General features: G+C 25.7%; 10 protein-coding genes across 10 annotated transcripts in view; 4 read left to right on the top strand and 6 right to left on the bottom strand.

The window, feature by feature from the left end:
* Positions 1-726: 726 nt before the first annotated feature.
* On the top strand, positions 727-7,853 carry DICPUDRAFT_77330 (uncharacterized protein; the record flags this gene model as incomplete). Its single annotated transcript, XM_003286390.1, has 3 exons — positions 727-1,302; positions 1,389-1,919; positions 2,007-7,853. 3 exons carry the CDS (start codon positions 727-729, stop codon positions 7,851-7,853), a joined length of 6,954 nt encoding a protein of 2,317 aa, XP_003286438.1.
* Positions 7,854-10,670: 2,817 nt separating this feature from the next.
* DICPUDRAFT_94172 (myosin heavy chain kinase A) lies at positions 10,671-14,317 on the top strand (the record flags this gene model as incomplete). Its single annotated transcript, XM_003286391.1, has 3 exons — positions 10,671-12,314; positions 12,387-13,953; positions 14,043-14,317. The coding sequence occupies 3 exons, from the start codon at positions 10,671-10,673 to the stop codon at positions 14,165-14,167; spliced, it is 3,336 nt and encodes a 1,111-aa protein (XP_003286439.1). The 3' UTR covers positions 14,168-14,317.
* A 118-nt stretch (positions 14,318-14,435) lies between these two features.
* On the bottom strand, positions 14,436-15,427 carry DICPUDRAFT_30965 (uncharacterized protein; the record flags this gene model as incomplete). Its single annotated transcript, XM_003286408.1, has 2 exons — positions 14,436-15,236; positions 15,305-15,427. 2 exons carry the CDS (start codon positions 15,425-15,427, stop codon positions 14,436-14,438), a joined length of 924 nt encoding a protein of 307 aa, XP_003286456.1.
* Positions 15,428-15,936: 509 nt separating this feature from the next.
* DICPUDRAFT_150424 (uncharacterized protein) lies at positions 15,937-17,885 on the bottom strand (the record flags this gene model as incomplete). The annotated part of the gene is made up of 4 exons (XM_003286409.1): positions 15,937-16,408; positions 16,473-17,041; positions 17,122-17,637; positions 17,724-17,885. 4 exons carry the CDS (start codon positions 17,883-17,885, stop codon positions 15,937-15,939), a joined length of 1,719 nt encoding a protein of 572 aa, XP_003286457.1.
* Positions 17,886-18,138: 253 nt separating this feature from the next.
* On the bottom strand, positions 18,139-18,966 carry DICPUDRAFT_150425 (uncharacterized protein; the record flags this gene model as incomplete). Its single annotated transcript, XM_003286410.1, has 1 exon — positions 18,139-18,966. The coding sequence occupies one exon, from the start codon at positions 18,964-18,966 to the stop codon at positions 18,139-18,141; it is 828 nt and encodes a 275-aa protein (XP_003286458.1).
* Positions 18,967-19,117: 151 nt separating this feature from the next.
* DICPUDRAFT_150426 (uncharacterized protein) lies at positions 19,118-19,552 on the bottom strand (the record flags this gene model as incomplete). The annotated part of the gene is made up of 1 exon (XM_003286411.1): positions 19,118-19,552. One exon carries the CDS (start codon positions 19,550-19,552, stop codon positions 19,118-19,120), a length of 435 nt encoding a protein of 144 aa, XP_003286459.1.
* Positions 19,553-20,547: 995 nt separating this feature from the next.
* Positions 20,548-21,763, top strand: DICPUDRAFT_91714 (uncharacterized protein). Its single transcript, XM_003286392.1, has 2 exons — positions 20,548-21,044; positions 21,119-21,763. The coding sequence occupies exons 1-2, from the start codon at positions 20,586-20,588 to the stop codon at positions 21,731-21,733; spliced, it is 1,074 nt and encodes a 357-aa protein (XP_003286440.1). The 5' UTR covers positions 20,548-20,585; the 3' UTR covers positions 21,734-21,763.
* Positions 21,764-21,998: 235 nt separating this feature from the next.
* Positions 21,999-22,645, top strand: DICPUDRAFT_77336 (uncharacterized protein; the record flags this gene model as incomplete). Its single annotated transcript, XM_003286393.1, has 2 exons — positions 21,999-22,010; positions 22,076-22,645. The coding sequence occupies 2 exons, from the start codon at positions 21,999-22,001 to the stop codon at positions 22,643-22,645; spliced, it is 582 nt and encodes a 193-aa protein (XP_003286441.1).
* Positions 22,646-22,853: 208 nt separating this feature from the next.
* On the bottom strand, positions 22,854-23,270 carry DICPUDRAFT_30947 (uncharacterized protein; the record flags this gene model as incomplete). The annotated part of the gene is made up of 3 exons (XM_003286412.1): positions 22,854-22,921; positions 22,985-23,108; positions 23,199-23,270. 3 exons carry the CDS (start codon positions 23,268-23,270, stop codon positions 22,854-22,856), a joined length of 264 nt encoding a protein of 87 aa, XP_003286460.1.
* Positions 23,271-23,537: 267 nt separating this feature from the next.
* The window catches only part of DICPUDRAFT_77337 (uncharacterized protein), a gene marked incomplete at both ends in the record, with an annotated part of 725 nt that continues 495 nt past the window's right edge, over positions 23,538-23,767 (bottom strand). The window contains one exon of the mRNA XM_003286413.1: positions 23,538-23,734. Within this exon, the coding sequence (XP_003286461.1) occupies positions 23,538-23,734 (197 nt within the window). The remainder of the gene's footprint in view (positions 23,735-23,767) is intronic.

The raw sequence follows: 23,767 nt of genomic DNA on the forward strand, positions 1-23,767 counted from the left end.
TTTTTTTTTTTAAAATTTAAATTAAATTTCTTTTATTTGATATCAAATAAAAAACCCTGGGTTGACATTTATGAATTTGATTAATACTATTTTGATGTTGGATATGGTCAAAATAAAAAAAACATAATTATATATATATATTATAAAATTAAAATAAAAATAAAAAAATGAAAAAGGAAGATTTATTTTATTTTGAAAAATAATTTAACGAAAAAATAATTATCATAAACCTGAATTATTATTTTAATATTTCTTTATTTTTATTTAATTTAGAGCTAATTTGAGAAAAAAGATAGAGTATTATATTTATTAAACACATATGCATATTAAAATATCACCCTTCTATTGGTGCCTACGTTTCTCTGAAGCATTTTCTAAAAAAAAAAAAAAAAAATAAAAAATTTGTTTTTTTTGTTTTTTTATTTAATTTTTTTTGAGTCAAAAAAAAAATATAAATTGGGTTGTGCAATCAACAAAATTTTTTTTTTCAAAATTAATATCATATCCTTTTTTTTTTTTATTAATAAAAGATATTATTAATTTAAATTGGTTTTATTATAATTTGAAATAATTTATAAATTTTTATTCTGTTTTTTTTTTTTCAATTTTTTTATAATTTATTATTGCAAATATTTATTAATTCAAAAAAATCTAAAATAACAAAAAATAATATATTAAAAACACAATAAAATTAAAACAAAACAACAACACCAAAACTAAAACAAGATGACAGTTAGCAGCGAAAATAAATTCGAAGAGTTATATGTTTTAGCCAGTGACAGAGATGAAAAGGAAAAAGTACTAAAGACATTAATTCCAGGTAGTCCACATTATTATTATTATAATGTATTGCATGTACTTAATTCAGATCCAAGTTTAAGCGAGCAAACCAACAAAGATAAATTTGCCCAGTTAATGAAGGCATGGATAGGTGATATTAAAAATGCTCCAGACCAAAGATACCAAGAGTTAGATTTAAGACAAAAGATTTTATCTTTTACAGAGAGCAATATCAAACCATCTCCATTAAGTTCAACAATTGATATGTTCGAGGAATTAAAAAACATTTTCTATTTACATTTTAGTTACTCCCAAACCCACAGCCAATCTTTAGAAACATCTGATCAAGATAGCTCAAATGACCATATTTCAAACACTCTCGATAAAAATTTGGTTGATAGAAAGAAAATCGTCAATGACCTTATTTCTAGAATCCCACATAGTAAATACATAGCAGACTACATTAACCCCAATACATTTGATTATATTTTAAATAATTTTTCAAATTTACCAGCAGAATTGGTATGTATTTATAAAATATAAATTATTAATTAATTAAAAAACCAATAGTTTACTAATTTATTTTTCTTTAATTTGTTTTATTTTAGGAACAATCTATTATTTCAAAATTAAAATACCCAGTTAATGGGGATAAAATTATTGGTATGCTTGAAAGTAAAATCGCTCAATACCCAACATTTGGTAGTTTAAATATTCATAACAACTTAACATTAGAACAAATGGACAAAATTATTGAAAAGTTCCCATCATATGTCGACCATACATACATCAAGCTCTACTTAGAAAAATTATTACCAAACTATGACCTTCATGATTGGGAAACCTTAAAAGCTGGTCAAGAAGAATTTTATCAATCTGCCACCAAATTTGTTAATACTCTTCCAAGCACTTTTAATTCTTACAAATTATTAATCTACTATCATTTCATTAAGTTCCAACTCACTCAAAATATTTATGATAAAGCTTCAATTAATAAATATTTTTCTTTACCAAGAGATACCCATTATTATACTAGTGTTGATAGAACCGACAGCAAGATTACCAGCCAATTGATCAGATTCAATGAAAGCTTTAGTTCAAATCTTAAGGGTGTTAGTCAAGATGATGATGAAAAATTGGTAAGTTACATATATTCATTCGCTATATTTTTTATTATATATATTAATACTAATATAATTTTTTTTTTTATTTTAAATTTTATTTAGATTTCATTTTTATTAAAAAAATTATTTATCGAAGAATCAACAATCAAGCCATACAGTGATTGGTTTAAACCATCCTATTTGGAATCATTATTAGCAGAAAGCAAATTAGTATCAATGAAGGATCAACCAGAGAAATGGATTCAAATGATTGATAATCATTCTAAAGTCCAAACTATTAGAGACCGTGTAGATATTGAATTTTTACCAAATAATAAATCATACTATCACCCAGATGACGAAGTATCACTCGAATGTTCAATTAAAAACGTTCCAAATCTTTTGGTTAAAGTATTCGAAATTTCAACATTCAATTATTACAAGAGTGAATTAAAGCAAATCGACTCAAATATTAATTTAGATGGTTTGATCGCAAGCGAAGAGTTACAGTTTGAATATCCAGATTGTTTACCAATTCAAAAAGTAGAAAGAAAGTATGACTTCCCAACATTAAAAGGCAAAAGAGGTGTTTTCGTTATTGAATTCATTGGAAATGGTAAAAGCAGTCGTGCTATGATCTATAAAGGTGATCTCCATTTTATTACCGAGGTTACACCAACATGCCAGTTAATTAAAGTTTTGGATGAAGACTCTGTCAAGGTTCTCAAATGTTCAGTCTACATTGACGGAAATACCTATAATAGTAACGACGATGGTGATATTAAAATTCCATTTTCTTCAACCACTAGCAACAAGGATTTAATTATTATAGCCCAAGAATTTGCAACTTTAAAAAATTTTAAACATCAAGCCGAAACTTATCAACTTGTTGGTGGTATTTTTGTTGAAAATGGTTCATTACTCCAAGGTGAAAAAGCTCCAATTGTTGTTCGTGCTAAATTATTTTTGGGCGATACTCAAATTTCAAACAAATATTTAGAAGAAACCTCTTTAACTATTTTTAGTACCGATAATTCATCATCACCAATTACCAATTCAAAAGAAGTTAAACCATTCACTGTTCAAGATAATCAAGAATCTGTTTACATCTATAGAGTTCAAGAAAACCTTCAAACATTAGTTGTTCGTTTCCAAGCCAAAGTTAGAAATCTTAGCAAGAATAACTCTTCTCAAGATGTTTCGTTTGAAAAAACATTTACTGTAAATCAAATTCATGGAAAAGAAATATCTGAATTCTATCTCCAAAATACTAAAGAGGAAGGTTATAGACTTCAACATTTAGGAAAAGGTGGTGAACCATTATCCAACTTATCATTCAGCTTTGAATTTACTCATTGGGTTTCAACTAACGAAAGAGTCAATGTTCAATTGAAAACTGATAAGGATGGTTTCATTCATTTGGGACATTTAGATGATGTCAAATCATTCATAATCTATGGTTCAAGAACTTTTGAATTTACCATAAGCAAAGCTCAAAACTTCACCTATCCATCAAAAATCAATTGTAAATTGGGCGACAAAGTTACCCTCCCATACTTGGGTACCGAAAAATCACCATCAAGGGCCGAGCTTAATCTTTTTGAACTCAATGGTAGAAATGGTCAAAATGTTGTCATTCACGATTGCTTTAAATCTCTCTCTATCGAGAAGGATGAAATTGTTTTAAGTCAATTAAGTGCTGGTAGATATGTTTTAATAGTTTCTGGTTCAATTCAATCCAATGATACCCAAGAAATTATCATTGATGTTTGTGATGGTCAAATTAAGGAGGGTTATATTGTTGGTCCATCAAGAATCTTATCATACAGACCAACCAATGGTTTACACTTTGAAACTAGTGTCGACAAACAACATCTTTTAATTAACTTAAAGAACTACACCGCAGATACTAGAGTTCATGTTATTTCTACCTATTTCACACCAAATCAAGATATGGCCGATCTTTTATCATTAAAAAATTCAAGCATGACCTATGATGAGTATAGTGTTAAACCAAAATCACAATACTTTAATGGAAGATCTTTAGGTGATGAAATTAGCTATATTATCAATCGTAAGTCATCAAAAAAACAATTACCAGGTAATTCATTAAAGAAACCATCAATTTTAGTTCAACCATGGGCTATCAGCAAAACTACCCAATCAAATAATTCTTTAAACTCCTCATCAAGCTATGGTATGGCCGAAAGAGAATCAAGAAGAGCTCGTGATACACATTCACAATTAAAAAAAGTTTCAACTCATATTCCTAAATCACCATTCTTAGAATTTTTAGGATATCCAACTATTGTTATAAATAATTTATTACCAAACGATAAAGGTCAAATTTCCGTTGAACTTTCACAACTCCTCGAAGCTGGTAGTTCAGTTCAAATTGTAGCAGTTGACAATGAATCAGTTTTCTCTAAAGATGTATTACTTGAACAACACCAAGCTAAATTCAAGGAAACTAAATTAATAAGATCACTCGATCCAAATCTTCACTATAAGGAAGAGAAATTAATTACACCAGTTTGTCCAAATCAAACATTCACCATCAATAATGTTGACTCATCAAAGTATACTACCTATGATACATTGGATAAAGTTCTCTCCTTAATGAAAACCATCAATAGCAGCCATCTTCAAGATTTTTCATTTATTTCAGAATGGGAATCATTATCATTTGATAAAAAGAAAGAAAAATTCTCAAAGTACACCTGTCACGAATTAAACTTTTTCATTTACAAAAAAGATAAAGAATTCTTTAATCAAGTTGTTTTACCATTCGTTCAAACTAAAGGCTACAAGACATTCATCGATTATTATTTAGTTAAAGATAAAAAGAAATTAGAAATTTATATTTTGGACTCTTTCAGATTTAATAAATTAAACAGTTTAGAAAAGATTTTGTTAGGCGAGTTATTCCCAGAGCATTCAAGTGTCATTGCAAATTCATTCAAGCAAAAAGTTGAAGTATCTCCAATTACTCCAGCTCAATATGATAAAAATTTCAAAGTTGCACTAAATCAATTAGATACCGATATTGAAGGTGGAAGTGGTGAAGAAGAACGTGGTGATGATGATGGTGGAATGGATGAACCACAAGCTATGTTAGCTGATATTCGTGGAGATTATAAGCAAAAAAAAAATATGGTATCAGAGAAGGCTGCTCCAATGATGTTTGGTGCTGCCACTACATGTTCAATGCCTGCACCACCACCACCCAGTTTTGCTGTAAATTCAATGGCTGCACCAGCACCAGCACCTGCTGGAATGATGAGAATGGCTGCTAGAGCCCCAGCTTCAATATTACCACATCCAGCTCCAATTACTCGTGCCTATGAAGCTCCACAAATGTATCAACAAATTGAAAAGACTCAAGAATTAGCTGAAACCAACTACTACAAAGAACTTAACTTACGTTCTTCTCTTATTCCAATTAACAACTTTTGGTATGATTATGCTAGCTATGTAGCAGAAAAGAAAGACAACACACCATTTGTCAGCAAATACATTGCTTTTACTTGTTCATCATTCGCAGAATCAATGATGGCTTTATCAGTTTTAGATCTCCCATTCACTGTTAAAGATAATACCACCCAAGTCAGACCAAAAGATGGTAAACTCATTATGAAACCATCTACACCAATTATTGTTTTCCATCAAGAATTGGTATCTGGTGAAATCGCTAAAAAATCACAAGATATTTTAATTACTCAACACTTTTTCGATCCAAATGACCAATTTACCTATAAAGATGGTGAGACTGAAGAAGTCTATATTACAGACCAATTTTTAGTATCTAAAGTTTATAGTGCTACAGTTATTGTTGCTAATCTTTCATCAAAACAAAAGAAACTAGATGTTCTTTTACAAATTCCAAAAGGTGCTATTGCAGTAGGTGAATCACCATTTGTCACTCGTGATTTCTCAATCGATCTTTTACCATACTCAAATAATCGTCTCGAATATTCTTTCTATTTCCCAGCTCCAGGCAGTTATGTCCACTTCCCAGCCCACATAAGCGAAAAACAAAACATTATCGCAAGTGTCACACCATTTGTTTTTGATGTTGTTCTTAAAAAGACTATTATCAATCAAATGTCATGGGAATACATTGCTAATCATGGTACCTTAGATTCAATTTTAGAATATTTAGAAAAAGAAAACCTTCATCGTGTCGAGTTCCACCATCTCTACCATCGTTTCACAGATAAGAAGATTTGGATCAAGGTCATTGAACTCTTAAAGAGATTGAAATTTTACGATTCTACCACTTGGAGCTTCTCAATTTATCACAAAGATTCAAACTACATCAAAGATTTCCTCTCTGAACACTCAAATGACCTCAGAAGTTCATCAATTGATGCTCCACTTGTCTATGTCAATCCATTCGAAAACAATGTCAAATTCCTTGAATACAGTCCATTGGTCAATTCAAGAACCCATAAAATTGGTGAAGAAAGAAAGATTCTCAATAACAAACTTTCAAATCAATACTATCAATTCTTAAAAGTTCTTTCTTATAAATTACATCCAACCGATACTGAATTACTCTCCCTTGCTTATTATTTATTACTTCAAGATAGATTTGAAGAATCCATTAATATTATGAAGAGAGTAGGTGTTCATGATTCAGCCAATCCAAAGATTTTAGAAAATCTTTCAAGCGATAACAACAATATTATTAATAATACTGGTGCTACCCAAACCAAATCGGAACCAACCTCAGCTCTTTCATCTGAAGAAAAGAAAAAGAAAGAAAAAGAAGATAAACAAAGAGAAAAGGAAGAAAAACAAAAAGAAAAAGAAAGAGAAAAAGAAAGAAAGCAAAAAGAAAAAGAAGATAAAAAGAGAGAAAAAGAAGAAGCCAAGAGAAAAGAAAAAGAAGAAAAGAAAAAGAAAGAAGAGGAAAAGAAATTAAAGAAGAAAGGTGGCTCAGAACCCACCTCACCATCTGTTGAAAGCACTACAACTGATAATACCACCTCATCAGAAACTCAACAAACTACCTCCACTACCACCACCACTACCACATCCGATGTCGCAGATATTAAACCAATTAGTGAACATCATCATGATGATAGTGATCACGAAGATGATGAAGAAGAATATGTTGATGTTTCAGAATTTAACCACCCATTATGTTTACCAGAAATGTCAATTCAATATGACTATTTAATTTCCTATTTAGATTTCTTTAACTCAAATCCAAAAGTAGCCTCTGAAAACAGTAAGAAATACGAAAACTACCCAGTCCAAAGATGGAATTCTCTCTTTAAAGACTTGAAGAATAAAGTAGATCAAGTTTCAAATAAAGACTCAATCGAAATCGACTATGAAAATGAAATTGATAGAGAAAGAAGATTAAACAAGATGAGCTCAAATGAACCAACCTTTGATTTAAGCCAAGAAGCCGATAGAACTATCTCTGTTAGCTATCATAACTTAAAAGATATCACCGTTAGCTACTATGTTATGGATATTGAACATCTCTTCTCTACCAATCCATTTGTTCAACAAAAATTGGGTCAATTCCTTTATGTCACTCCAAATAAAAAAGAATCATTCCTTCTTAAAGATAAATCTGGTTCATTCCAATTCAAGATACCAGAAGAATTCAATAATAGCAATGTAGTTGTTAACGTTGTTGCTTCTCAAGTTCACCACAACATTAATGTTTTCTCAAATAATTTATCAGTTTACATTACAGAAAAAACAGGTCAACTTAGAGTAGTCCAAAAACAAAACAAGAAGCCAGTTTCTAAAGCTTATATCAAGGTTTACTCCAAAACCAAAAATGATAAGGTCGAATTTTGGAAGGATGGTTATACAGATATTGCAGGTTACTTTGATTATGCAACTGTTAGCTCATCTGATATTTCAGATGTATCTAAATTATCAATATTAATATTAAGCAATCAAAATGGTGCAATTATTAAAGAAACTAAACCACCAGCTCATTAAATAAACCAAAATGAATAGATAACTCTCAACCTTAAATAAACAAATAAATAAATAAAACTTTAAGATAACACAAATTCCAAGATGCCTTATTGTTTTTTTCAATTATTACTTTTTTTATTATTTTTTTTTTTTTTATTGAAAATTTAAAATAAACCATATAATGATATGATATTTTATGTGAAATTTCAAATTATTCAAGTGGCACCACCCATCTATTTGAATATTCTATAATTTGTAGAAAATAATTATACTATTAAATAATTAATAATTTATTACATTTTTTAAATTAATTAATTTACAATTTTTAATAAAAAAAATATCTTAAACCAACATAATACCAAAATGAATATTTTTTAAATAATACTTAAAGAATATTAAGTATTAATATCGAAAATTATAGGAATAAATGGTTTAAAAATTATGTCCTACCCCCGTGGTATTATATTAAAAACAATATTTTCATTTAATTTGTAAATTTAATTTTATATTTTTCTCTTTTTATCTGAATGTGGTGTTTAATTATTAACCATATGCCTTTCGGTCGATAAAAATAAAACTTAAAAAAAAATCAATAAAAAAAAAACAAAATGGGGGGTTCATCGGTAACCACCCATTTCAGTTTAGATTCAGAAAAAAAAGAAAAAAAATAAAAAATAAAAAAATAAAAAAAAAATAAAAAAAACAATTTTTAAAAAAATATTTATTTTTTTTCAAAAAATTTAAAAAAATTTTTATTACAAAATAATAATTATAATTTTAAACAATAATCATAATAATTTTAAACAATAATAATTTTGTTTTGTTTTGTTTTATTTTTAAAATAAATTTGATTAAGATCAAAAATATATAAATAAAAAAAAAACATAGAAAAATTTTATCTATGATTTATTAAATTTTTTAAAATCTATAATATTTCTTTTTAATCTTTAATCAAAAAAAAAATAAAAAATAAAAAAAACAGTAATAATTATTTTTGTTTATAATTATAAATAAATATAATCAATAAAGAACTTCTGTTGTATATATAAAAGTTATATACTATATTAATTATTGATATATGTATATATCCTTAATTGGATTGTAAATATAAAGTAAGTTACAAATAAAGAAACAATAATAAAAAAGAAAAAATCACTAAAAATAAACAAATAAACTATAATAAACAAATCAAATCTCATTTCTCATTATAATGTGTTATTGTTATTATCATATTATAATAATTTTGCAATAAAAATAAAAAACAAGAAAAAAAAGACAATAATAATAAAATAATAAGAAAAAAGTTGTTGTTGGAGTTGTAGTTGTAAAGATGTTATAAATTTTAAATATAGATAATTAGATTGTTTTACTTCCTAATACTACGTTTTTTTAAAAAAAACTTAAAAAAAACTTAAAAAAAACATTAGAAAAAACATTAGAAAAAAAAAAAAATAGTTTTCTTAATTCTTTATTAATCTCATGTCACACACTTTCAAACCCATCTCAGTTTTATTTGTTATGTTTTATTATTATTATCTCACTAACACTCAACACTTAACACTCTAATTGTACACTTACATTTCTATCACACACCTACACCCACTATCACCCACACTAGTATATTACTTTTCTTATATAAAAATAACAATAACACCCACTCTAACACACTCAAAATAGACTCATAAAATTCACATGTACACTTAAAAAACATCATTAATGTTTTGATCAATAACTTTTTTATTATAATTTTTTTTTTTTTCAAACTTTAATGTGTTGGTTATAACAATCAAACAAAAATAAAACTTTCATATTATTTTTTTAAAAAATTTATTTTTATTTTTTTTATTTTTTTTGTCTAGCTATTTTTGCAAAAAAAAAAAAAAAAAAGTTTTTTTTTTATATTTTATTTTCATTAGAAATAAAAAAAAAATTTATAAATAATATAAAATTTATAATAATAGTAAAGTTTTATTATTACATATTGTAGCTACTATATATTTTGTAAAAATTAAAATTTTTTATTATTTATTTTTTTTGTTATTTTTTTTTTTTTTTTTCATATCCAACAATCATCACCAACACCCCTATTAAATAATTTAATTGTTATTTAAAAAAAAAAAAAAAAAAGAAATATAAAAATCAAATATAAACAGTCATATTTATTTAATATTTAATTTACCCACAATCCTTAATCTCTCCTATCACCTATTTTTTTCAATTAATTTTGTGTAATTAGTGTGTTATAAAGTGTGTAAAAATTTTTTTATTTAATATATTTTTTTCTATTTTCTTTATTATTTTTTTTTCACTTTGTGTGGTATTATAGCATATAATTATTGCACTATTATCATTTGTGTGTGTATTTTTATATTTTTAAAGATATAAATTACATTAATACAATTAAAGGAGTAATATATATTTTTTTCTGTATTTGTTTGTCGTAATTAATTACCCCATCTGTATCACTCACTATTTTTAATTATTTGTATTTTTTTAATTTTTTTAATTTTTTTTTTTTTTTTTTTTTTTTTTTTTTTTTTTTTTTTTTTTTTTTTTTAAAAAAACATATAACTATCTTTTATGATTAGTTTTGAAAACCCTTTAATACAAAATTTATATTATTTTGTTATTGTTCCATTAGTTTGTTTTGGTTTTTATAGGGTTTTAAAATCTAAATCACAACAATCACAACAACCACAACAACCACAACAACAGCAAGCACAACAAGAATTATCCAAAGAGGATAATCAAAATCAACAAAAATCATTAGTAGAGGAAGAAGACTCGGTTGATAATTATTTTAATACTAATCCAAAAAAAAAACTTACTATTGAAGAAATGATGTTTAATATAAAGAAAAGAAAAGATAGTATTGTTGGTACAACTAGTCCATCATCATCACCATTATCAGGAACATTACAGTCACCGTTGGTCCAACCATCCCACCCAAATTTTGTTTCCCGTCAATGTCCATTTAAAAAGTTTGGTTGTAGCGCATTTTTAGTATCAAAGGCCGAATTTGATAATCATCTTAAAGACGATGCACAATTTCATTTACAGTTAGTAGTAGAGAAGTTTGATCACCAATTTGATCTTCATACTCAATTGATGGCACATTTTACAGAACAAATGGAAGATCAATTAGATAAAACAATGAAGGTAGTACGTAACCATACCGATAGTTTAGGTGCTAGTTTTCAATCAAAATTGGATGAGGGTGTAGAAAAGTGTATGACATTCGCCAAAAAAGTCGAACAACAACAACAACAACTAGCTAAAAGACTTATAACACAACAAATTCAAGAAAAGAAAATATCATCACCATTGGTTAAGGGTATGATTTCAGGCGATGATTCATTTGATGGGGCAAGTGTCAATAATGTTTCATCAATTAAGCAACAATTGGAAACTGAAATCAATTCGTTATCGAGTAAATTAAAGAAGGATATCTCTGAACTCTCCGAAGAATTTTTACAAAAATTAGAACGTACCAACAGCTCTATCGATACAAAGATTAATAGAATTGAGGGTGAAGTTTTACAAAAGATTGATAAGCGTCAACTTAATAGTGCCATCGAAGAAACAGTTGCCAAGAAAACAGATTTCATTACATTTAGTGTTGAAAGTCAAGTACTTAAAAAAGTCGAAGAAAAAGATAAGAAAAAACTCGAACAACACACTCTTCTTGAAGCTAAAGTCGATCAAGTTAAAGAAAAAATCAAAATTATTGAAACTCAACAATTGGATAGCTCTTCAGAGATAAGAAAATTAAAATTAGAGAGTGGAAATAAAAGTTCATTGCCAGCTTCATCTTCATCAATGTACATTTCATCTAGTGCATCCGCTAATAATATCAACAAGAATGAGGTAATGGAAGAAGTTAAAAAGGTCGAAGAAAAACTTAATAAAAAGCTCAGAGAAGAAATTGAATCTACTCGTTCAGAATTATCATCACTCTCCAGAGGTATCAAAGATAATCGTGGTGAAATTGAAAGTCTTGAAAAAGATTGTAAAAATCAATTCGATAAACAAGATGGCAAAATTAAACAGGTTGAGGAAGATCTCAAAAAGAGTGATTCACTTTTATTATTAATGCAAAATAATTTAAAGAAATATAACGAATTTGTTGACCGTGAAAAGGAAAGAGAAACAGAGAGAAATAAACTTCAAGAGTCAGTAAGAAGATTAGAACAAAATCAAAAGAAAATTGAAGCTGAAATTCAAGAAGGTAATGAACAGGTAGAAAGAGTACTCAGAGAAGAAGCCATTTCACCAATTGGTTCAGTTCCAAAATCACCATTATTATCAAAACGTTCAGTTTTATCAAGCTCAACTTCAAATACTTCAAATTATTCACCACCAATTACTTCATCACAATCTTCACCAAAATTAGATAAGGAATTATTATCAAGTGAAGGTGAAAATGGTGTTTTATGGGAATACGATCCAATTATTAACAAATGGATTAGATTGGCCATTAAAGTAAATATTTTTTTTTTAAAATTAAAATTTTTTTATTATTATTAAATACTAATATATATATATTTTTTGTAGTTAAAAGTCGAAAGAAAACCATTTGCAGAAGGTGCATTAAGAGAAGCTTATCATACAGTTTCACTAGGTGTTACTACTGATGAAAACTATCCATTGCCCCCAAAACATTCATTCCCAGCAATTGACTTTATTTCACCAATTTCAAAGAATAACGAAGCTATGGCTCAATTGAAATCAGGTACTAAATTTGTATTAAAACTTTATAAAAAAGAAGCAGAACAACAAACCTCAAGAGAATTATACTTTGAAGATGTTAAAATGCAAATGGTTTGTAGAGATTGGGGTCATAAATTTAATCAGAAGAAACCACCAAAGAAGATTGAATTTTTAATGTCATGGGTAGTAGAATTAGTAGATAGAAATAGTCAACCAGTCCTTTGTTCAATTGAACCATTATTGGTTGGTGAATTTAAAAAAAATAATTCAAATTATGGTGCTGTACTTACAAATAGATCAACTCCACAAGCATTCTCTCACTTTACATATGAACTCTCAAATAAACAAATGATTATCGTAGATATTCAAGGTGTAGATGATCTCTATACCGATCCACAAATTCACACCCCAGATGGTAAAGGTTATGGTTTAGGTAATTTGGGTAAAGCTGGTATAAATAAATTCATCACTACTCACAAGTGTAATGCAGTTTGTGCTCTTTTAGATTTAGATGTTAAATTGGGTGGTGTATTAAGCGGTAATAATAAAAAACAACTTCAACAAGGTACTATGGTAATGCCAGATATCATTTTCGATCTCGCCCCAAGTGATAATACAATTAAAGTAGGTGCTAAAGCATTACCAAAAGCTGATTTCTCAAGAAAGGATCTTAAATGTATAAGCACAATTCAATCATTCCGTGAACGTGTCAATTCTATTTGTTTCTTTGACAATCAAAAACTTTTATGTGCTGGCTATGGTGATGGTACATTTAGAATTTTTGACGTTAATGACAATTGGAAGTGTCTTCATACTGTAACTGGCCATAGAAAATCAATTGAATCAATTACATGTAATAGTAGTTATATTTTCACTTCATCCCCAGATCACACAATCAAAGTTCACGCTCTTCGTGGTAAAGATTCTAAATTGGTTGATACACTTATTGGTCATACTGGTGAGGTTAATTGCATTGTTGCAAATGAAAAATATCTTTTCAGTTGCTCATACGATAAAACAATCAAAATGTGGGATTTAGGTACATTTAAAGAAATCAAATCATTTGAAGGTGTCCATACCAAATATATTAAAGCTTTAGCATTAAGTGGTCGTTACTTATTTAGTGGTGGTAATGATCAAACTATTTTCGTTTGGGACACTGAAGAAAAATCACTTCTTTTTAATATGCAAGGCCATGAAGATTGGGTTCTTTCTTTACATTGTTGTTCAAGTTATCTTTATTCTACATCCAAAGATAATGTCATCAAGATTTGGGATCTTTCAAACTTTTCATGTATCGATACTCTTAAAGGTCATTGGAATTCAGTTTCTACTTGTGTTGTAAAGGATCGTTACTTATACAGTGGTGCAGAAGATAATAGCATTAAAGTTTGGGATTTAGATACTCTTGGTAATTATCATATATAAATATTATATTTTTTCAATATACAAATACTAATTAAAAATTTTTTTATTTTTTTTTTTCTTACAATAATATAGAAAATGTATATTCAATTCCAAAAGGTCATAGTCTTGGTGTAAAATGTTTATTAGTTTTCAATAATCAGATTATTTCCACATCTTTTGATGGTAACATTAAAATATGGGAATGGCAATCAAAGTAGAAAGAATAATAATAATTTGATATATAAAAATTATTATTTAAAAAAACATAGAAACATATATATTTATTTAATAATCTAATAATTGTAACAAATAATAAATTGTAATTTAAAATCTTTAAATAAAATTTATTTATTAAAAAAAAGCGATAAATATAATAAAAGCTATTATTTATAGAGTATTTTAATCTTTTCTTTTTTTCTAAAACTTTTTTTATATTTATTTAATTTTCTTTTTTTTTTATAAAAATACATAATTATTTCAATTAATTTAATAGCTCCATGATTTACAAGAATCTAAATCTTTTGCTATTTGTAAATAACCAGTTTCTGGGTATCTATAGGTTTTGTGGTTTTCAGTGGTTGTAGCAAAAAAGTATTTACCGCATGGAGTGTGTGTTGAGGGAGAATAGGTGTAAACTGCAAATTTATCATTACCATAGGTTCTTCTCATTGGAACAACATTTTCAACTGAACCACTAACAAATACAATATACATAGCAGGTGTTGATAAAGAATTGCTATAATAACTTAAAACAAATAATGGGTTATTTGAATTATAAAAAGTATGATAGCCAGAGTAAATTGGATTTGTTGGTAAATTAGATGTGCATCCAGTAAAATCTTGAGTCCAATAATATTTATAGGCTGAGTTGGAGGCATACCAATAACCTACACCCATAAGTTTTAAATCTGGATTCATAATGTTTTTTCTATGGCCATCATGACCACTACCATCTGGAGTACAATAATTTCCGAATTGGGGATCATCACAAATTAATTGGTTATTTGTATCGATCCCAGTAGATTTACCAGCTGCAATGTTTTCAGAGTTATATGTTGAACATGGAACTGCTCTTTGGATACGATCACTAGCTGATTGACTATTTCTATCACCATGACCAAAATAGTTATTAGCACCCATATCATAAGAATGGTATCTTGCTATACGGTTAACCGAATTATCATAATAAACTGGAAAGGTGGCTTTATACTGAGAAAACATTACTCCTAAATTTTCCCATCCCTTCATATATGAATAAACATATTGTTGAGGAAACATTCTAACAAGCTTTTTTATAAAATTATTGTTATAAATAAAAATTATAAAATTATAAATAAATAGTTTTTTATATTTACATTAATTAAATTGTGAGATTCTCTTTCAAAATGATTTGGATAGTCATCTTTATCTGATTCCCCATACCCTTTTACTAGTAAATAATTTATAGTTAAAATAATTAAGACATATAATAATTTCATTTTTCTTTTCTTTTTTTCTAAATATTTGTTTTGATATAATAAAAAAAAAAAAAAAATTTATTTATAGTTTATTTTTTTATTACATTTTATAACCTCAATTATAAATAGACTAATATTTTTTTTTTCTAAAGATTTTTTCTTAAAAGCAAAAAAAAAAATAAATAACCACACTTTTTATATCCACAAAAAAACTATTTTTAAAAAACTGGGATTATTAATATAAAAAACTAAAATTTATACCACAGTTTAAAGAAAATAATTAAAAAACAATATTATTTTCTAGTTTTATAAAAATGTTAGAAGGTTTGGTTATTTTTAAAGAAGGAATATGCAATTTCTATTAAACAATCTTGTGCTTTTTTTTTTTAAATATTCAGGAAAATAAATTTTGGTAATAAAATTTTTCTTAATTTTTGTTATACTTGAAAATAAAAAAGTATAATATGGTTTTATAAAAAAATATTATTTTTATTATTTAAAACTTTATTATTAAAAACTATCCTGTTAATTTAACCTTTGTTTTTCATTTCTTCAATCATATCAGTTTCCATTTGTCTAATATATTCTTTAAATTCTTCTACTCTTTGTTTTTGTTTATCGCTATTATTTTGGTTTTGGTTTTGATTATTATTACTGTATTGATGCTGATTAAAAATTTCATTTTTTAGTTTTTTCTTGTTAAATTGATAGATGAAAATAACATATACAAAATGAAGGAAGGAAAAATCTGGCCACAATATACCAACCAAAGCTAAATTAGTGAAACACGATTGCCATAACATAAAGTCACTTAATCTATATTCTCCTGATGTTCTAATTAAGATATCCAAATCTTCTTTAATATATAAGCAATTTTCAAATAAATCCTGGTCAATATCTTCACTTTCTATTAGATTATCACTAACACCATTGCTAAGAGTCTTCATTGAATGTAAAATTTCTGCATGTGCTGTATATGATAAACAAATATTTAATAATGCTCTATAACAAATTAGAAGGAATTAATTAGTCTTTATTTTTTTTTTTTTAAAAGTTGTTTACTTACTTGTTGTTGTTTTCAGTTGCTTTAACTGCTCTTGCTAAAATTGATTGTGTTTTTTCTGGAATATGTTTAAAATCACCGACTACCCTAATTCTTACGCCTAATTGTTGGAGCTTGTGAGATTTTGAAACCATTTCTTCAAACTTTTTATTTGCTAAATCCATTAAATCTTCTACTTCTGATTTTGATCTTTTAAAATTTTCAATTGAAAATGCATATACACTAATAATCTTTACACCCAATGCTAAACTCCACTGACATAACTCCAACATTGTATTAAAACCTTTCTTATGACCATCCTTAGTTTGTAAATGATTTCTTTCAGCAAAACGTCTATTTCCATCCATAATTACGCCTATATGTTTTGGAATTGGTCCATTTTTTAATGTTGAGCATGCCAAGTTAAAATTCTTTTCAAATATCCAATTAGAAAAACGATTCCATAGTGATTTTCTATTTTCTTCAAATATTGGTAATCCTTCATATGCATCTACTTCAATTGGTTTATTTTCATTTTGTAATTTAATTAAATCTTCATTTTCTTTTTGATCCAATTCTATATCAAATTTTATCTATTTTTTTTTTTAAAAAAAAAAAATTAGTAAACAATAATTTATTATTAATCATTATTATTAAATAAGAGTTAACCTACATTATAAAATGGATATTTTGTTAACATTTCATGTGTTGGTGTTTTATTACAATCAAAGTCTTTACAATCTTTAATAAAATCTTTACAGTCACTTGATACTTTTGAATAATCCCTTCCTGTCATTTCGTATAATAGTTCACCTAATTTATGAATATCTGTTTTTTGTTTATTGGATTTTTCTTCTTTATTTTCCTTTTCTATTTGGTCATATAGTATCGAGCTACCGAAATCTATTAAAGTTATATTATTATTACTATCTATTATTATATTATCACCTATTAAACTACTGTGTATTATTCTATTTTGATTTAAATAAAGTAAAACATCGATTAACTGTTTCCCAATTAAAACTAAATCTTTTTCGCTAAAATTTTTAATTTTTTTTAATTTTTCTGAAATTGTACAATTATTTATTTGAATATTTTCTAAAACAATATAATATGATTTATCTTCAAATATTTTATGGTCATAGTATTTTATTATATTTTTATTGTTTAGATTTGATAAATTTAATTCCTTTGTAAACTATAAAGAGTAGATAGATTTAAAAAATTAGTATTTGTGAAATTGTTATAAATGAATCATTTAATAAATAGAAATACCTCTTCCACTTGTTTAAACTCTTTAACTATATATTTGGAATTCTTTGAATAATATGTAATGGTTTGTTGCTGCTGGTTTTCACCAAAAGTTTTTTCTATTTCATCTTTATAAAGGTCATATTTATTAAAAAAACTTTCTTTTGATTTTGATTCAAAGTGCATACTATTACAAAGCTGTTATTGTGACTGTTTTTATTATTACTATTTAATATTGCGTGAAATAAATGAATGAATAATCGAATAAACATAAAAAATAAAAAAATAAAAAAAATTTTTTAAAATTTTTATTTTTTTTTTTTTAATATTTTTAAATTTTAAAAATTATAATTTTTTTTAACTAAATAGTTTTAATAATTACTATATTTAACATTTTATTCTTTCAATGTTATTTATTGTTAACAATATTTTAAATCTTTTATTTTCTTTTTAAATTTATATTAAAGATAGTTTTTGGAATGATTGCTTTGATTTCATCGTTTGAAAAAAGACAATCGGTTGCATCTAATGAAAGGTTTATAATGGATGATGGAAGATTGGATAATGATTCTACATGTTTATAGGAACCAAGATCCAGTGTATGTGTATTTTGTGGAATAATTTCTTCTAAAATTGAATTTGGTGTAATTGGTTGGTTATAGGATGATAATACAAGGTATTCAACGGATGATGGTATTGAATAAGGTGTAATGATTTGATTGTATGATGACAGTTTTAGATATTTAACTGATTGTGGAATTACATTTGGTTTAAGAGGATGATTAAATGAAGATAATGAGAGGAACGTTACTGATGATGGAATTGAGTTTGGTACAAGAGGTTGATTAAATGATTTTAGCGATAGGGATGTAATTGATGATGTACTCAAACTGGAGACCAGAGGTAAATTATAGGATGGTAATGAAAGTAAGAATATTGAGTTAGGTAATGAGTGGGGTATAATATTTTGATTAAATGATTCTAATATAAGTGATTTTATTGATTTTGGAATTGAATTTGGAATAATAATTTGGTTGTATGATGGTAATGATAGTGATGTAACTGATGAAGGAATAGATTCTGGAATAATGATGTGGTTGTGAGATGGTAATGAGATTGATGTTACATTTAATGGAATAGAATTCGGAAGAATCATTTGGTTATATACTGGCAATTTGAGGGAGGTAACTGATTCTGAAACTAAATTTTGTGTTAAAGGTTCATTAAATAACTCTAATGTAAGAGAATTCTCGAAAGGAAGATCCATTTTTATTTCCATTTCCTTTTTAAAAAAGTTTGGTTTAAAAAAAGAGGAGCATAACCTATTATAAAATATTTCAAAAGAACTATGACTAAAAAGTTGATTCTTTAAAGATATTAGTATTTTGATATTAAATTATATTACTATTACTATTATTTTAAATTTTAAAGCTTACCTCTTTACAAATGTTTATTCTACTTAATTCACTGGAACTAAATAAAAAACAATATTGAATAAAGTTTTGAATTTCATATGGTATATTTGATTTATTTTGAAGCCCTCCTGATATTTCTACTAATAAATAACCTAAAATTGATTTAATATTTTGGTTTAATAATTGAGTATCTGAGGTGTATTGTTGCTGGCTATTTATAAACTTTGAACTACCTGCATCTAGCTTTACATCTCCATTTTTTGTGTTTAAAAAGATGTTATCACAGGTTATATTATAATTAACAATACTGAACTTTTTTAGGTTTTCCAAAGCATCTACTAATTTGTGAATTATATAAACAATCTCCTCTTCATTAAATGGACGCTTTAATTCTTTTAATAAATTATTAATTGACTTGTATCCTTCCAAACTTTCCATAAATATATATATTTTTCCACCACTCTCACTATATCCATAATATCGAATAATACCTCTTTCTTTTATTTTAATTAATTTTTCTATATTTTCATTTTGATTTTTTTTATTAAATTTATTATTTATTATTTTTATTGTACATTTATCTTTATTTGGTAATTTTTTATTTGATAAATAAAGATAAAGAATTAAAAAATTATATATAAAACCATTTGATCTATTAGCCATATAGATATTTTGGAAAGATTCACCTAGTGGACTGGAATAATCAATTGACCACTCCTTAATTCTACCAAAACATATATACCTTTTTAAATCTTTTAATTTAAAAGAAAACATATCTTTAAACATTAAAACATTAAAAAATAAAAAAATGAAAAAATAGATAATTATAAACATTGTAATCTTTATTAAAATAATAAACTAAATGAAAATAATAGACTAAATGAAAAAATTTATAAAATTATTAAAATGTTCCCAGTGAACCAGATCAAAAAAAGTCGTTTGGCAAATTAAAAAAAAAAAATAAAAAAAAATGTTTTTATTAAAAAAAGTATTTTTGGTGATTAAAAAAAATCAAATTTACTTTGAAAAAAACTTGAAATAATAAAAACACAAAATAAAAATAAAAATAAATGAAACCTTTTTTAATCCAATAATATTTTTAATTTAAATTATTAGTTGTTAAGAATAAAAAATCTAAAATGTTTATTTATTATAAATAATAATAATGATTATTTTTTTTTAAATATTGAAAATAAAATATAAACTTTAAATATTATTATTTGCACAACAATTAAAAAAAACTAATTATTTGAAAATCTGTATGAAAATATCTTATTTAATCATTATATTTAAAAAAAAAAAAATCCAAAAACCCAAATTTGGTTTTTTTTTTTTTTTTTTTTTTTTTTTTTTTTTTTTTTTTTTTTTTGGTTACCAAAATCAATTTTTTTTTTTTCGATAAGGCATTTTATATTTATTTATTTATCTATTCATTTATTTATTTGATTATTTATTTATTAAAAAAAAAAAAATGAAAATAATTTTAAAATTATTTTTTACATTCTTGTTAATGATTAAATTTGCAAGTGCAGTTATTAATCCAAATGTTGGAGTTGTAGAGGGATTTTATTGGACCCAAGACGATACTATTAATGGTCAATATGGGGAATATTCATTCACACAAAGAAAGCAACTTATTCAAACAATAGCTGCATATAATCTTGGTGTTTATTGGTATGTCCCACAAACTATTAATACCATGGCTCTTTGGAGTGCTACCCAATTAAGTGAATGGACTACTGTTGCCTCATTAGGTCAATCATTAGGTGTTAAGGTTGTTGTTGGCATTCGTCCAGGTTGGCTTGAAACTGCAGCTTTTCCAACCATATTAGCTAGACTTCAACAAATTCACTCTACCGGTGTAGCTTATTATACTTTAAATTTCGATGATGCCGAAGGTGTTGCAACCACAGCCCAACAAAATCTTGAAGTAATACACTTTAAAACTTGATTATAATCTTTTTTTCAAAAAAAATATTAATTAATATTTTCTTTATTATATAGGTCCAATTAGTTAGCTATTTACAAACCAACTTACCATCCACCTTTTCTCTTTATGGAATGATCCCATATGCCTATTACCAAGATATGTTTAGTTCAAAAACCATATGGCAAACTAAATTAGCTCCAATTGATGCAGTTTCATCGGCCATTCCATTTATCTTTACTGGTAAAGTAATTACTCCATCAACTTTTAGTTCAAGTCAGTTCCCAACTCTTTCATCCAGTAGAAATATGAAATTCTTTGATAATTGGATTGCCAGTGACGCTAATAGAATCTCTTGGGGTATGATTGACGGTAGAGTTAATGCAAACATCTTTACATCATCCTATGGCTACATTTTAAATCTTGCTTTTCCATTAGAAAGAGTTATTCATCACCTTTACTGTGCTGGTCAATTAGCATCAGGTGGCAGTAGTTGTAGTATCAGCACTGCCTCCCAAGAATGGGCTAATTGGTTAAATACCAATGGCTTCTTACATGGTAAATCAGTTTCAACTGTTAAATCATCACTCCAAGCTGCTATTAATGCAGATACCTATTTTGAAACTATGGCTGATTTCGAAGCTGCCTATCCAAATCTTGCTGGTATCTTTACAACTTTACCAACAATTTAAAATAAATTTTATTTATTTATTTATTTATTTATTTATTTATTTATTTATTTATCTGTGTGAATTTTTAAAATTATTTTATTTAAAAAAATTATAAATTAGATTTTAGAAATTGAAATAAAAAAAAAATTATAAAAAATTATAAAAAAATTAAAAAAAATTAAATTACTGACAATCAATTTAAATTACATATAAATAATGGGTATAAATAGAATTTATTTTAAACAATTTTTATATATTAAAACTCTAAAAAAAAGAAATATACAAAATGCCAAAAAAAGTAATAAAAATAAAAATTTAAAATTAAATTATATTTTATTTATTTGTTTTTTTTGTAATTTTTAGGTGTGGTCAAGTGAAGATGATCAAAAATTAATAAATTTAGTTAATGAATATATAAAATCATCACACCGTATAAGATGGAAAATAATAGGAAATAAAATAAATAAACCCCCTAGTAGTTGTTTCTCCCGTTATACTAGATGCCTTTCTCCCAATGTTAGTGGAAGAAATTCGAAATGGACACAGGATGAAGATTTAATTATCAATAACCTGCGCCAAGAAAAAAAATCGTGGACAGAAATTAAAAGATTTTTACCAGGTAGATCAGATCTTGCTATATTTAATAGATGGAGATCTAATTCAAAGAAAACTGGCTGTAAGAAACCACCAATTGAAATATTGATCCAAAAAAATCAATTTGCTACACCATCCCAATTACAAATACAATCCAATCCCTCACCACCATCAGAAAAATCTGCATTCTTTTTTATTAATTATAAATCATCCAAAATTACTATAAATGATTCACCATTTAATGATGAAATAGATTTTTTCGAAAGTGATGGTGAAGATGATGATGATGATTATTTAAACTATCGAATGGATATTTCTTTTATAACTAATAACAATTAAAATACAAATTAAAGTATAGATCAAAAATATGACACTATAGTTAAATAAAATAATAAAATAAAAACCTATATAGGATAATCTTCTATCCTTTTTTTCTGTAAAGTCCCATTAGTGCTAAATATACTGCCGATCTTTTATAATTATTTAAATTTTTTCTTTTTTTTTTATTTTTTTCTTTTTTTAAAATATATATAGTTAATAAAATAATTTATTGTACAACTACGAAAATTTTTTGACCAACAATTGTGACTATAAAAGTTTGATTTGAAAAAGTAACTATGATAAAACAATGTTAATATAAATATAAATGGGGTATGTATATTATATAATTAAACTTACTTGTCATTCTTTTAAATTCTTGTTTATTTGAAGTAGTAATAACATTTACATCGTGTAACATTGAAAGAATAGTAGTTGCGAATCCTTGTGAGTTATAAAATTCTTCTTGTAAAGTACCTGCAGCCTATATTTATGTATTATTAAGTTGTTATATTAATATTAAATACCTCTTTATAAAGTTATAAACCATTGTCAAACTAAATCCAATAATTACACTTAAAATTTTTCCTTCTGAATCAATAATTAATGATCCTTTGAAATCCTTTAAAATATCTTGTTCATTCATTTTGTACTATATCTATATTATATATTGTAATATTTAAAAAATAAAAAATGATATTGTCGAATTTTTAAAAAAAAAAATTGTTAAAAAAATAAAAATAAAATTAAAAAAAAAAAAAAAAAATTAAAAAAAAATAAAAATAAAAATAAAAAGAAAATTATTTAAAAAGAATTTTTTTTTATGGTAAAGATTAAACTTTAAATTAGGCCACATGATCTTTATAAATAGTATAAAGTATATTAGCGATTTACAATAAATTTTATTAATATTTTATTGAACCATATAATATTCGATAAGTTTATATTTTTTTGCCTCGAGATTGGTGTCACCACTAACTGATGTCGTCACTGATTTGTTTGATTTATTTGATTTATTTGATTTAAATTTCAAGTCTGGTAATAACTTTAAAGCCCTTGGAATTTCAATTTGATTTAAAGAAAAGTCAATTTTGAGACTGGTCAAATTTTCTTCATCATTTTTGTTATTGTTTAAGCTATTAT

The sequence above is a fragment of the Dictyostelium purpureum genome, assembly GCF_000190715.1.
Source record: "Dictyostelium purpureum unplaced genomic scaffold DICPUscaffold_70, whole genome shotgun sequence".
NCBI classification, from domain to species: domain Eukaryota; phylum Evosea; class Eumycetozoa; order Dictyosteliales; family Dictyosteliaceae; genus Dictyostelium; species Dictyostelium purpureum.

Bases quoted from the DNA above. Each gene is read 5' to 3' on its own strand.
- DICPUDRAFT_91714 (XM_003286392.1), top strand. From the start codon at position 20,586: ATGAAAATAATTTTAAAATTATTTTTTACATTCTTGTTAATGATTAAA. The intron at 21,045-21,118 runs GTAATACACTTT...TTTATTATATAG, and splicing joins CAGCCCAACAAAATCTTGAA to GTCCAATTAGTTAGCTATTT.